This window comes from Cydia amplana, chromosome 11 (assembly GCF_948474715.1).
Source record: "Cydia amplana chromosome 11, ilCydAmpl1.1, whole genome shotgun sequence".
Taxonomy (NCBI): domain Eukaryota; kingdom Metazoa; phylum Arthropoda; class Insecta; order Lepidoptera; family Tortricidae; genus Cydia; species Cydia amplana.
The window spans coordinates 3,514,737-3,530,276 of NC_086079.1; the positions used below are offsets into that span (position 1 = coordinate 3,514,737).

A 15,540-nucleotide genomic window follows, 5' to 3' on the forward strand; every position below is an offset into this window, starting at 1 on the left:
CCGTCAGCCGTCCCGCTCCCGCGTCCACACGAGCCCTGTGTTAGAGTGACCCACCTGCTGCAGGTAGTGCCGTTGGATGGGCTTGTGCAGCGCCAGCTGGGCCAGCGCGTCGTCGATGGAGAACCACTGCCGCTTGCGGCCCATGAGGCGCGCGTCCTCCCACTCGGCCAGCTCTTGGGTGACCGTCATCACGTACACTTCGGTACGGTGCTTGTGTTCGCGGTTCTGAAATTATAAATGAATTGATTAGTAAATGTAGGGTTTGGCAGTATCGTCTTGCTTGGATCGTCCCATTCGTTTTTTGCCAAGTTCTTAGATGAGTCCTATTCTGCTTTCTTCTTTTTTCTGTTGCTTGAAAGCAGAATGGGACTAATTTAAGAACTTGACAAAAAACGAATGGGACGACTCAAGACGATACCGGTTTGGCTATTACTTTTAGTTACGCTGTATAAATGCATGTATCCCCCTTAATTAGTATAGTAGTGCTGAAATAACGCTAGATAACAGTTAAATAGTATATATATTAAAGTGTCATTCTATGGAACTTGCTAACTATGTAAACAAATCGCCACGCCAGTGACTTTTGTTTACATAGTTAGCAAGTTCCATAGAATGATACTTTACATACATTGGGCAGTAAAGTAAAACATACACCATCTGCTCTACCTAGTCTTTATTCCCGTTACTATTTTGATTTTATTCTAATTAATCATTTGATAAAGAAAACGTAAAACAGACAATAAAACTGTTTACGCTACCGGTACATACGAATGTAATGGCAATTAATATCGCAATGAATCCTAATGCGATCGGTCGCGAATCAAGGTCGGGTCAACGACCTGTAAGTAAGACGCTAGCTAATCGAATTTTGCAACTTTGAATCACTATTACTGATGTGTCTTTTGAATAATTTCAATAACCTAGTCATCTAGTGTTTTTAAACTAGTAAGGTCAGAGTCAGAGTCATGTAAATTGATTATTGACGGTTCTGAATTGACGCTTAGGTATAAATTTGAAGCTAAGGCGTAAGACTTTCCGTTTAACTGTATTGTAGATTTAAATATAGCTGCCATAGCATTGTGTACATATAGTCATGTGTCCTACCTAGGACTCCTACCTCCTTCCCTAACTTAAAATTCCACAGATTTCGTGTTTTAACCGAACTGTATACGGCCTGGACATTCACAGCTTACCGTGCCTCAGATAAATCAACCTCGTAAATGTCGTGACTCATACCATTTTTACATAATTGGAGATCTGAGTCCAGAATTCTGCGGTTGAAGCGATGCGTCCGGTAAAATGTTTTTTTTTTTTTTTTATATATTTCTAGAGATTAAATGGCTAAATATGTGAAGTCTAAGGTCAACTCAGTAGTCATGCTCACGTTCTAGATTTTAATAATTATACACAAGTAAAATTTCACCTGTATGCCTAGCCAATATGCCAATCGTTTGAAACGCTATCTGTCTCTCTATAACTCTTCCATATTAGTGCGATAGACACAGATAGCGTTTAATTTCGTTTCTGTCCGAACTATATCTTATCATCTTGGCTAGGCCCCCAGTGCGGTGATCTCGCGCTATTACTAAACGCTTCATAATAGGGTATCTGGATAGTCTGAATGTAAACCGAATCTCAGTACTATAGGCAACTGCCCACAGAATAAATAAAATAAATAAATTAATAATTAAAAAACACGACTGCAGTTTAAAGCGAACTGAAAAGCTAAAAAACTTTTCTATACCCTTAGCGCAATTTAGAACATATTGGCTTGGTTTCAAAACAAGTGAAATATCATTAATATAATACCTATGTATAATTTTTTTTTATGATCAGGGGTCAAACCACTTCCTTTTAATATCCCAACAACAATAGGATAATATTTGGTTTTATGAGATTAGCTTTCCTTAACATATTTTGTGAATTCTTACTTTCTCGAAATTAGACTGAAATCCTCATATTGTATATATATATATATATTATTGATCGTCTTTCAAAGCGCTTCATTTTGATGCCCTACTCGATGGGTTTGCAAGATATTTTTTTCTTAAAGTTGCGCAATATGGCGTATTTAGTCCGCCATATTGTTTTTATAATGACGTCATATAGCCTATGTCACCCGGGATGACGTAAGGATTCTAATGATATCATACATCTAAATCGGTTCAGGCATTTAGCTGCTAGGGTGGAACAAAGAAACTTACATACCCACAAACATGAACGCTGAAAACAATACACTCCTTTTTTTGGGCAGTCGTGTAATAATAAGTAGTAACTAGGTACAGATGATTCACTCTCTATAGTTCGTTTTTTTAGCATTAGAAAGAACTTGAAAGAAGGTAAGCTATTTTGACGTCTTTTAATTGAAAAACACTTTTAAAAAATCAATAACTATTAGGTACTTATGAAAGCAGAAGACTATAAAAGATCGTATTAGATTCATAATTGTTACATATTTACCGTAACTTATTTTTAAAATGTGTTTTTCAATTAAAAGACACATCAAGATTGTTTACCTTATTTCTAATGCAAAAAAAAAACGAAGTATAACAAAACGCGTCTATTACGACAAATATGACAGCAAGCGCGAGCAAGCGTCCGTTCCGTAGCGGTGCGCGGCAACCGGCAACTACTATGGCTAGACACCAAAATTGGTGCGGGCCGGGCCGCATGAACTTGTAGCGACGCGACAAAATCGCGGAATGAGCCATGCCTGGCAAAACTTCTATTTTAACTAACGAATGCTAAAGCTTATACTAAACTATATTTAGGTGTTTCCGAAGTAAATACCGGGAAACATTAAAGTCGGTCGTTAATACTATAGTTACTGAGATTACGATTGACTTTCAGCGCTAAAAACAAGGTCAAGCTAACTTTACATTTAGGATAGGAATAAACTTTTTTATTCATTAGAAGGGTAGCAAACTGTCACAATAAAAAAATTACTACTACTAATTTTACTGTGCACCCAGTCGGAACCGCAAACAAGGAAGCCTCAAGGTTACTGTCTGTTCAGACTCCTGAAGCTAGTCTACGATTGCTGTGAAACGATGATTGTTTGCCTTTCAACATTCGACAGGCGCTTACAGCACCGATACCAATAATTTTGTATACCTACCCGTCCCTTGCACTTTTTCACATAGAACATGTAAGACGTTCATCGTCAATTAAATAGTTTTTAAATATAATTTTGGGTTTTAATGAGTAAATTAAGGCTCCGTAATGTACACTACGATACATTAATTGTTGGCCCATGGGGGAACCTACGAAAATCAAGAAAAATCAAGAAAGAAAGTGCGATAGTACAAAGGCGCGTATGCAGCAAGGGCGCGTATGCAGTAACTAGAAGATTCCTGTCCCTGGGAGAAGATACGAGCAGAAGAGTAAATCTTGGCTGGATTGTGGAGTGCAGTGCAGTGCAACGTCGAAAGTTCACCCTGCGCGTCGAAGCAGTTGCCATAGCTAAGTGCCCTTCCTTTGTCCTTCCAAAGTCCAAATCTTTTATCTAATAGTCAAAATTGTAAACAATTTTCTTTTAGATACTCTTAAAGAGGTATATTATACTTCCACCTACGCAAGTACACAAAAATATCGTAAAAATAATCACTTTATATCTAGTTACATTCTTTGGTAATATCGTACTTTCAACCTAATATTTCAATTACATTATCTAAATCATATGGTGGCCCATGCTTAATTAGTTGTATTCTATACATTATTTACATATTTCATTAAAAATAAGCTACTTTCGAGACAAATTAACGTAAATTATTGCTAAAACATTACGTAACCTACCTAACCTAAAACAATTTTACCGTTACAAATTGGTTTTATCTTTTAAATTAGCCCTCATTTTACCTCATTCAACAATAATTTCATTGTATTTAAAGTGTTTCGCCGACTATTCCAGGATCGTCACGGCGCGGCTCAGCGTAGCAAGTCCCGTTATAATATCAAGTAGCTACCAGTCAGCTGAGCTCGCGCAGCCGGACTCCCAGCGGCAAGTACACCGTAGTGAGGAGCGTGAGATAAACCTTTTGTTATCTTTATTATAGTTAACAGTTTTTGTTTACCTAAAACTGAATAGGTAATAACAATGTCGAGCGAGGATGAGAAACAAAAGGCTTTGGCCGCAAAACGCTTGAAAGAATTAACTGTTTCGCGAAGTTCAATTAAAGGGCAAATTACTAAATTTAAAATTTATATAAATACGTTGAATACAAAGGAGGAAATTTCTAATATTGAATTGGCTGAGCTAAGTCTTAAGCTTAGCAAGCTTGAGGGTTTGTCATCCAAGTTCGACACATTGCAAAATGAGATTGAGGTCCTGAATGCTGACCAATTGTCGACTGAGCTTGATGAACGGGAGATGATTGAGCAAAATATTATTACAAACATTGCAAAGGCCAAAACATTAATTGAAAAATACAGTGCGATCGAAATGGAACGACGCAATTCGGTCGCCGTTCCTGTGCCCGCTCAATGTACTCACGATCATCAGGATCAAGGTTTTAAATTGCCACAAATACAAATTTCAAAATTCGATGGTGCGTATTTCCGCTGGCTTGAGTTTCGTGATACATTCGAAAATCTTATTCACAAAAATGAACGTATAAAGCCTATACATAAATTTCACTACCTCATATCCTACTTAGAGGGCGATGCGGCTAGAATTATTTCTAACTTAGAGGTGTCGTCTGCCAATTACGAAGAAGCCTGGAAGTTGCTAGGCGACCGCTACAATAATAAAAGGTTGCTTGTCAACCACCACCTAAGTTCACTGTTTAATATACAAGCGCCCGCCCGCGAGTCCGAAAAGGCACTTCGTTTCTTGGTCGATCATGTCACTAAAAATTTGAGAGCATTGTCGAGTTTAGGCCAGCCGACCGACAAGTGGGATATGCTTGTTATATTCATGTTGACGTCTAAATTAGACAGCCAAACTTTAATGAAGTGGGAAGAGTACCGTAACACGCTCGATGACGTCCCTACTTTGGATCAATTTCATAAATTTTTAATTAATCGTGCGGACGTCCTTGAGGCACTAAATCGCAATAAACATGAGACCGGTAATTCCAAATTTTTACCTTCTACGTCACGACCAAGCCCGCCAGCACCTAATCACCAAAATAATAGCTACAATAATAACAAAATAAAATCATTTGCAGGTGTTTACCAAAAATCAAAGCCTAATTTTAAACAAAATACCTATACACCTGGTACTGCTGTATGTATAATATGCAGCGACAACCATAGAATATACGATTGCCCTACTTTTGCTGCTAAAAGCATAAAAGACAAATTAGCCGACGTCGCGAATTACAAGTTGTGTGCCAACTGCCTTAGGCAAGGTCATCCGGTCAGCGAGTGTCGTGGAGGTCCTTGTCGGGATTGTAATCAGAGGCACAACAGCTTGCTTCACGAGCCTAGCCGGACTAGTCCGGGCATAATAAGTAGTGCTGCTACGGTCAGCAACGCATCATCAGCGGCAAACTTTTTTGACTTGGACAATAACCGAGGGCTTTTGTCTACTGCAATAATCGAAGTGTGTAATCCTAAAACAAATCAAAAAGAAAGAGTACGAGCTTTCCTAGACAACGGGAGTGAGTTTTCATTTATCAAACAATCGCTAAAAGAAAGATTGTCACTACAATCGAATCCTATCGACTGTATAAATCTGATAGGAGCTGGCAATAAATGTGTAGACAACATTGTCGAAAGATGTACTACGCAAATTCATTCACTACATAATCCATATAAACTTGCCTTATCGTGCTTTGTGCTAAAGGAGCTAACAGGCAACATTCGTGAACGTCCAGTAGATGTCCAAAGTCTACAGATACCTAAACATATCCGACTAGCGGATCCCGATTTTAACCAACCAGGCGAGATCGAGATTTTGATCGGCGCGGACATATTTTGGGACATCCTAGGTACCAAAAAACTTTCTCTAGGTCCCTCTATGCCTACACTACGAGATTCTAAATTTGGTTGGTTAATATGCGGACGAATGTATACTAATACTAACAATCAAAATAACAAAAATCAAAATACTAACGATACAAATAACAAAATTCAAAATAAAATTAATTGTAATCATGCAATTATATCTAAATCACAACAAAACATCGAAAATATGCTAACTAAATTCTGGGAGACCGAAGAGGTTCCTAACAAAAATGCTTTAAATCAAAATGAGCAGGAATGTGAAAATCATTTCCTAACGAACACTATACGGCTAGATAACGGTAGATTTTGCGTTAAATTGCCGTTAACTGAATCACCTGAATGTCTTGGGGATTCCTACAACTTAGCTAAAAGAAGATTTTTAAATTTGGAACGAAAATTCAAGCGAAATCCGACCTTGAAATCCGAATACACTACATTCATAAATGAGTATGCAGAGCTAGGCCATCTGTCTGAGTCTAGCTTGCTCAAGCCAAATCCTAACTACTTTTTGTGCCATCATGCTGTTTTTAAAAATAGTGAATCTACATCCCTACGCGTCGTGTACGACGCCTCAGCTGCTTCCTCCTCTGGTAAATCACTCAATGACATTCTTTTGGTGGGGCCAAATGTCCAGGACTCTCTTTTCTCCATTCTTGTAAGAGCGAGACAATACCGGTACATTCTCTCTGGCGATATCGAGAAAATGTACCGCCAGGTTCAAGTTCACGACGATGACCGAAATCTGCAATTGATAGTATGGAGAGAAGATGAGTCTAGCCCCCTTAAAACGCTGCGATTGAATACTCTAACTTACGGTACCGGAAGTGCGAGCTATTTGAGCACGCGATGTTTATTTCAAGTAGGAGAGGAGCAGAGTGATCAGCTCATCAAAACTATAATACAAAAAGATTTCTATGTTGATGACCTGATCACTGGAGCCAATAGTGAATACGAATTAAAATATATACAAAAATCAGTTTCTGAGGCACTAAAGACAGGATGTTTTAATTTAAGAAAATACAAAAGTAACTTATCGTCTCTGTTTGAAGATGCTAACATAAATACACAAGAGAATTTAATCATTAGTGAATCAGCTAGCACTCTCGGGTTAGGATGGAGCCCAGTTAATGATACGCTAAACTTTCCTGTGAAAGATCCTATTCCGAGTGATGTCATAACTAAAAGATACATTATGTCAAACGCATTTAAAATATTTGACCCACTAGGTTGTTTAAGTCTATGTATAATTAAACCAAAAATGCTATTACAAAAATTATGGGAGCTTAAAATAGATTGGGACTTACCTGTTCCGGATTATATTAAAAAAGAGTGGGAAAAATTTGTCGAAAACATACCATTCATCCAAAATCTCAAAATAGATAGGCGAGTTTTATGTGATTCACCAAAATTGATTGAAATGCACGTTTTCAGTGACGCATCACAGTCGGCCCTTGGTGCCTGTATTTATATGAAGTCTCTATCTGAAAACGGTGACGTCATTGTCAGGCTGCTATGCTCAAAATCAAAAGTCGCTCAACTGTCGCCTACGACCATGCCGCGGCAGGAGCTAGGTGCTGCGCTGCTCGCTGCCAGGCTCAGCAGGGCAGTCCTAGACTCTCTCAGATACAAGCCGGATCGTGTCGTGCATTGGTGCGACTCAAGTATCGTGCTGAGCTGGTTGCATAATAAATCTGCTAAACTAAAGGTATTCGTGGCTAATCGCATAAATGAAATCTTAGAAAAGACTAAAGAATCAACGTGGAGATATGTGCCTACCTCTGCAAATCCAGCTGATTTAATTTCGCGGGGAGTGGATGCCTGCCAGCTTCCAAAGCTGGATCTGTGGTGGTTTGGACCTACATTTTTAACTGAAGATGAATCTAAATGGCCTGTTTTAAATAATCTTAAAATTGATGACTTACCTGAAACTAAATGTAATGTTGTAAATTTAGAAACTCCCATCGTAGACTTCGAAAAATATTCTACGCTAAATAAATTGCAAAGATCGTTTGCATATGTTAAGAGAATGATATTTAATCTAAAAAATCCTAAAAATAAACGAGTAGGTGTTTTAACTGTTGACGAGTTGACAGAATCGTTTAAATTTCTCTGTTTAATCGCTCAAAAACAATCGTTCCAAGATGAGTACGAGATGCTTACTAAATCTAAGCCGTTAAGCTCTAAATCTAAAATATTAAAGCTTTCACCTTTTTTAGATAACGACAAGGTGATTAGGGTTGGCGGTCGAATCGATGCATCTGATTATCCGTATGAAAAGAAGCACCAAATTTTGCTTCACGCATCTCATCGTTTATCAAAACTTATATTTGCCAATGTGCACATAAAACATATGCACGCGCCTCCTCAATTATTGTTGTCTCTTGTTAAGGAAACCGTATGGCCTATAAATGGAAGACGCCTTGCTCAGCGCACAGTAAACAATTGCATGCGATGCAGGCGTGCTCGCGGCAAGACTCTGACCCCAAAAATGGGAAATCTCCCAGCTCAGAGAATAAATGCGGATTTTCCGTTTATATCAGTAGGTTTAGATTTTGCGGGACCTTTCTATATTTTAAATAGGAAGGGTCGAGGTGCTAAATTAATAAAATGCTATTTATGTTTATTTGTGTGTTTACGCTATAAATGTTTGCACTTAGAAGCGGTTAGTGATCTAACAAAAAATGCTTTCATAATGACGCTTAGGAGGTTCATTGCGCGAAGGGGCAAGCCTGCGGAAATATTCTGTGACAATGGTCGAAACTTTGTCTCCGCGGCTAAAGAAATAGGTCAATTTATAAAAGCTAATCAGGAACCTATGTCTGATTTTGCGAATCAAGAATACATAAAGTTCATATTCACTCCAACTTACGCACCTCACTTCGGCGGTATCTGGGAGGCCGGAGTAAAATCCGCAAAGCACCATATAAAACGTGTAATAGGCAATAGCCATTTGACATTTGAGGAAATAGGAACTCTATTTGCGCAAGTGGAAGCGATTCTAAACAGTCGTCCCTTGTGCCCCATGTCTACGTCCCCTGACGACCTCCTTTCCCTCTCTCCAGGGCACTTCTTAATCGGAAGACCATTGACTGCACTGCCGTCGCCTGCACTGGAGAACCGCCAGGAGATGTCTCTTCAACGTTATGCTAGGATAGAAAAGATACGCCAGCATTTTTGGAATAGATGGCAGAGAGAATATATATCCGAATTACAAGAGAGAACCAAATGGAGAACAAACACTGCCAAACTTAATTTGGGCGACTTGGTTCTGCTCCACGAAGATCACGTGCCTCCGCTATGCTGGCGCCTTGGAAGGGTTACGCGCTTGTTCCCGGGAGCCGACGGTGTTGCCAGGGTTGCAGACGTAACCACCACAAAGGGATGCGTACGACGACCACTCGTTCGCCTCTGCCCTCTACCATCACCGGAGGACTTGAAGTTTTGAAAGGCTGTTCCTTTCAACGAGGCGGGAAGATGTTCAGACTCCTGAAGCTAGTCTACGATTGCTGTGAAACGATGATTGTTTGCCTTTCAACATTCGACAGGCGCTTACAGCACCGATACCAATAATTTTGTATACCTACCCGTCCCTTGCACTTTTTCACATAGAACATGTAAGACGTTCATCGTCAATTAAATAGTTTTTAAATATAATTTTGGGTTTTAATGAGTAAATTAAGGCTCCGTAATGTACACTACGATACACTGTCACATTTACAATTAGGTGTAAAAATAACTAAAAAAATAAAGACAGAAAATGTCTGATGCCTAATAGTCTAGCAGCTATTCTAAATAGGGAATTAATAATTGTGAAATGTCCACATGGAAAAGTTCGGTAACTTCTCATGTTGTTATATGGGGTTCGAAATTTTCCATTTCCAAATCATTCCCTACTCCACTTCCCACTCTTAGGGATTTATTATTTAATTTCAATATTAAAATTGCACTTAGAATTAATTAGGGCTTGCATTCCGGAATTTCGAAATTCCGGAATCTCGGACCAATTCTCCGATATTACAATTCCGGAATTGAGACCACTGAATATCGAAAATTCCGGAATTGGATTTAAATACTTTTATTAGATCTTAATACGTTTACTACTGAAAATTTCCAAGAAAACTACACTATGCTGGTGTTATTAGCCGTCACTGATAAAAGTCTGAAGTCTAGCAGCATGCATTAACATTTAACATGCCCGTTAACGTAACCATATTTTTTTTACTTTTGATACTTGCTTAAGCAAAGCCATACATTTACTTGCCCAGAACATTGATATAGTATAAAGAACTGGATACCCAATCAGCCGCCAAAAATGGCCCCACAAAAGTGATGTCAAAACAGATCATGCATTACTTTTTCGTTTAGTCTTGTTTGAAACGCTCAAATGTGAAGTTGTCAACAATTACGAAATGTGCCGTTAAAATATGTAAAAATAACAATGATAAAACAAGGAAAAAGGATGGAATGTATTTCTTTCGGTTAGTTCTTTGGATAGCATTACATAATTTATGTAATCTGGTGGTAATTTTATGGTTTTGAATAAATTAATTTGTTAGTACCAAAGAAGGGATGTTAAGGAACAAAAATCTAATGAGTCGATGTGAGGTCAATATTTTTTTATATTTTTATATGGAATTCATAAGAAATAATATTATGTTTAAATTCAAGATTTCCAAGAAAACCTATGCGACGTGCAAAGTGGACTGCTATTTAATTATAGCAAGAGATAGGGGTGATGCAGTTTTAAACAAGGCAAAACGGCACTTGTGTGTTCGGGCCATTTCCCTGTTTCCGACATATACACCACCAATAAGGGCTTATATCGACTAACTGTAAATGCTAAACCTGTCGGAACACAGTGACAACCACAGGATTTTTTTATAAAGTATAGGTAGACTTTATAAAAAAAATCCAATCAGTATCTAAATGTCCCCGTACACCCGCGCTATGAGTAAATGTAGATCTTAGATACACAGTTATTTAATAAGTAGAATTTATTTCAAGGAAATTAGTATTTAAAGACGTATACTTACGAAATAAAATTTAATTTGTTTGAATTTGAACCACGAATTAATTTTATTTGAGCTCCCGATTAAATTAAATTTGTTTTATTTATTACTTCAATTGGTTTTCCTGTACAGTAATACATATTAAAGTGTACCAAAGTGACTCCATTCGTTCATTATTCTCGTTTGACGTTGTTTGACGTAAATACGTACGTTTAGTGCCATCGGACTAAATTTTTTAACAGTGTTGGTACTTATGTTTGCAAATTTGACACTTAATGCTTACGACATTAAGCTCTTTTCTGTACGAAACATTTATCTTGACTCAAAATTTACGTAAGCGTTTTTATCATCAATGCAAATGGTGCGAAGCGTCATTGGGATCCACATTTCTTGACGTTTTTGTTCTGCTTTGTGTGTCTATTTCTTTTATATTAAGTCAGTGGCCCAGAATCCTACCAACTCGAACGTTTTGATTTAAAATTTATAAACATTTGGATATTTTATTCTCAATTCAGAAAGAAGTTTCCTCGATGGAATTTTCGGATCCTGTAGAAGCTTATATTCTGAATTAGGAATTTAGGAACTAGTAAGGAAAAAGCGGCCAAGTGCGAGTCGGACTCGCCCATGAAGGGTTCCGTATTTAGGCGATTTATGACGTATTAAAAAAAAACTACTTGCTAGATCTCGTTCAAACCAATTTTCGGTGGAAGTTTACATGGTAATGTACATCATATATTTTTTTTAGTTTTATCATTCTCTTATTTTAGAAGTTAGGGGGGGGGGACACACATTTTACCACTTTGGAAGTGTCTCTCGCGCAAACTATTCAGTTTAGAAAAAAATGATATTAGGAACCTCTATATCATTTTTGAAGACCTATCCATAGATACCCCACACGTATGGGTTAGATGAAAAAAAAAAATTTTGAGTTTCAGTTCGAAGTATGGGGAACCCCAAAAATTTATTGTTTTTTTTCTATTTTTGTGTGAAAATCTTAATGCGGTTCACAGAATACATCTACTTACCAAGTTTCAACAGTATAGTTCTTATAGTTTCGGAGAAAAGTGGCTGTGACATACGGACGGACAGACAGACGGACAGACAGACATGACGAATCTATAAGGGTTCCGTTTTTTGTCATTTGGCTACGGAACCCTAAAAAACCAAACTTAAAAAGCGTAATCTCAATAAGGCTTGCGTTTTTGGCACTAGTCGGCAATGCATAAAGGTAATATGTACCTATAGCTGAATACCTACTTTAATGCATAGAAAACAACCTTTACTCAGAAAAAAATAATCGTCATAACACAGTAAATGACCTTACCGAGATCGGAACCCCAGGACCTTCATCTTCGTAAACAGGTCCACTTTTCCTACCTACCTACTAGGCTACGAAGCCGTTATATTTAGAAATTTTATAAAATTGGGCATGTAACCGATTTCTAGCATCCGTAGTTTCCCCAAATAAATACACCGAATCATTGTAGTGAATAAAAGTGACCATTAGTAATAAGGTGCAAAGACGACACTACTCAATTTATTGATATTTTACGATTAATAATACTTCAGATTAAATTCCTCTAAAACAATACTTTCTTGAATAAATGTAAAGTATCAGTATTTCATATTTTTTGTTGTTTTTCATTAAAAATTCTAATAAAAATATGATAAACCCTAATTCCGGAACCAGTTCCGGAATTCCGGAATTGGGACCCAATATCGAAAATCAGTTCCGGAATTGGAAACCCTCCGATATTGCAAGCCCTACTTATAATTGATTACCACCCTGGCTTCACACGAGTTACTCAAAACCTTAACAAATTATACACCTAAACCTTCCTCAAGAATCACTCTATTGATAGGTGAAAACCGCATGCAAATCTGTTCAGTAGTTTTTGAGTGTATCGCGAACATACAAACAGACAGACGCGGCGGGGGACTTTGTTTTATAAGGTGTAGTCATGAAATTGTATTTAACTGAAATGAAATTTTACTAAATAACCAAATAATACATAAAAAGTAGTTACCTAAGAATTAACATAAGTTAACACCTACCTGCATAAACATAAGTTAGTATAGGTATTAGGTATTTCACAATTTGTTTACACAAAAGGTCAAAGGCCCCATTTATGGTGACTGGCAATGAGAAGCGGTTTGTAAATAACTGACCTTATATAGCACAAGTGCAGGAAATACAAGATTAGAAGGGATGTGTTTGTTGAATTAATTATACTGTTGAATCATTACTGGTTCCTGAGATGCAAGGTATATTTAGTACTAATCACAGGACATAACAAACTAAACAAACACCTACACAATATGGGTAAAATTAGACAGCCCCATGTGCAGAGCGTGCATGGAGGAAGAGGAAACAATAAAACACATACTCCTAGACTGCAAACAGGTAGAAGCCTACAGGAGCAAATCCTAGAGACTCTGAGCACACTAAAAGAGGCAGTCAGCAACCTGATAACATTGCTAGGCTTCATGGAGGAGCTGGGGTGGTTAGAGTAGCGCTACCTCGATTCACGCAAAATAGGCACAATGGTTGTTGATTTGCGGAAAATGCCCAGAAGCACTAACTAACTATACTGTTGAATCATTACTGGTTCCTGAGATGCAAGGTATCATTTGACACAGTTAATTGACATTTTTTTAAACCTTATTGCAACCACATAAGGTTTAGCTAAGTTTTAGCAACCAGGGAAGGTTCTGAGTTTGAACCTCCTTGGCATTTATATATATTTATATTTCCATTTATCTTTACAGATTATTAATAACACATAATTTATTATACAGTAACATATAATTAACATTGATGAAGGTTGCATTGTTACCATCATGTTAATTAATGTGTGACATCACACCATTCCGAGTCTGTGTTTACTTCCACTGACAGATTTCCCAGGATCTGTTGATTATTAACTACATGAATTCATTTTGTACCTCAAATGTGGCTATCATACAAGTATATTTTGTATGGTAGCATAGAGAAATATGTAAGACAAGAGTGCTCACTCCATACATCAGTTCAGTCAGACTATTAATTTCAGTGTCTACATCTACCAACCGGAAGGTCTTATCTCAACAGCATAAGACTTTCCGGTCAGTGCTACATCTATTGTCAAGTAGCAGTACTGATAGTTCCGCTACTCGATGCTAGATGCTAATAGTCTTTTTGGTACTAACTGGTAAAACTGAGGTATGGAGTGAGCACTCTATGTATTTTTTTCTCTATGACGGTAGCTATAGTTTATTCCATTATAATATCAACAGGTCCTTGCTAACTGTTAAGCCCCGTCTCCATATTGTGCGGCAAACTGTCAAACCAGCCAACTCGCTAGCTCGCGAGCCAACCCGGTATCCATTGCACGCGGCTGCCGCGCGAGCCAATGTTCGATAGCTTGCCACGCGATATGGAAACGGGGATTTATATTATTATTTGGATTCTGTACTTACAAGTCAGTAAATACCTGACTATGGCAAAGCAAAAGGAGGATTATGATTTTACATAGGTACTAAAATATGGGTTCAACATAATGCAATAAATCAATGTTGATCTCACTAGAATGACACCAACTGAAAGAATGAAACTGCATAATCAATATGCTGTAGATATCTACACATCAATATTGATGTAGTGTAATCTGTTATATCATGACTCAAATACTATAAACATATTGCTCCACTGACTCAGACTTGTTTTTCACTGGTTTAAGCAAATAAACGCTTGTTTGAGGCCACATTTTCATGAACATATGTGATGGTCTGATGGTATACACGGTACCTCAAAGACGCCGAGACAGCGGCCAAGCTTGCCGATGACGCCAGCCTCCTCCAGCACCTCCCGCATGGCCGTCACCGACGGCTCCTCCTCGGGCTCCACGCCGCCGCCCGGCACGATCCAGTTGTCCGGCCGCCGAGATGATGTCACAAGCAACACCTGCCACAAACACACCGATTATTCACGTTTCAAAACAAAATGGTGAACCTCCACAAACAAATAAGGCTAAATAATAATGCAATGTACTATTTTCTTCACGCTAACCTCCGTTTCGGCGTCGGATCGCACGCATATACAAGCCGCACGGCGTCGGAAACCTTCCTCATCGTAGATCCGGATCGAATTTGGCTTCTCCTTCACCATTTCGAGTAAACACGTAAACGCGAACGAAACAGACGATCACGAACGAAAAACGGACATCAAATATAAAGAAAATTATCAACCGAATGAAATTTTTTAGTGATCAACAAACGCCATAACTGAGGTATCCTGTGATAAACGTATCCATTTTCGACTAATTGAAGAGTTACACAACGTACATGTAAAATGAAACTATAATAACGATAACACTACAATTAGAGCAATATTTCAGCTATAACTAGCTCTTGATCGCGTATTTCGAGCCCATGTTGAATGGTGCCTGACGTTTTCTTTGCGAAAATCGAAATAGGTTTTGGAAAGCAAAAGCAAGGGACTATCAGCTGACAGCCGGAAGAAGGAAACAAGGTTGCCATGCCACGCTTGTAGAGGGTAGAGGCGTGCAATGTTGCTAGCGTGACATCAGACAATCGATTCGGA

The 15,540-nt window shown here is 38.1% G+C and overlaps 2 protein-coding genes across 2 annotated transcripts; one reads left to right on the forward strand and one right to left on the reverse strand.

Moving 5' to 3' along the window:
- Nucleotides 1-3: 3 nt before the first annotated feature.
- LOC134652298 (diphosphoinositol polyphosphate phosphohydrolase 2) lies at nt 4-15,450 on the reverse strand. The gene is made up of 3 exons (XM_063507470.1): nt 15,007-15,450; nt 14,746-14,901; nt 4-225 (listed from the first exon to the last, which is right to left on the reverse strand). Exons 1-3 carry the CDS (start codon nt 15,103-15,105, stop codon nt 4-6), a joined length of 477 nt encoding a protein of 158 aa, XP_063363540.1. The 5' UTR covers nt 15,106-15,450.
- On the forward strand, nt 8,437-9,472 carry LOC134652384 (uncharacterized). The gene has a single exon (XM_063507559.1). It carries the CDS (start codon nt 8,438-8,440, stop codon nt 9,392-9,394), a length of 957 nt encoding a protein of 318 aa, XP_063363629.1. The 5' UTR covers nt 8,437; the 3' UTR covers nt 9,395-9,472.
- Nucleotides 15,451-15,540: the final 90 nt, after the last annotated feature.

Coding starts and splice junctions, on each gene's coding strand:
- LOC134652298 (XM_063507470.1), bottom strand. CDS start 15,105: ATGGTGAAGGAGAAGCCAAATTCGATCCGGATCTACGATGAGGAAGGT. Junction 14,902..15,006: donor GATCCGACGCCGAAACGGAG/GTTAGCGTGAAG, acceptor TGTTTGTGGCAG/GTGTTGCTTGTGACATCATC. Junction 226..14,745: donor GCTGTCTCGGCGTCTTTGAG/GTACCGTGTATA, acceptor TTATAATTTCAG/AACCGCGAACACAAGCACCG.
- LOC134652384 (XM_063507559.1), top strand. CDS start 8,438: ATGGGAAATCTCCCAGCTCAGAGAATAAATGCGGATTTTCCGTTTATA.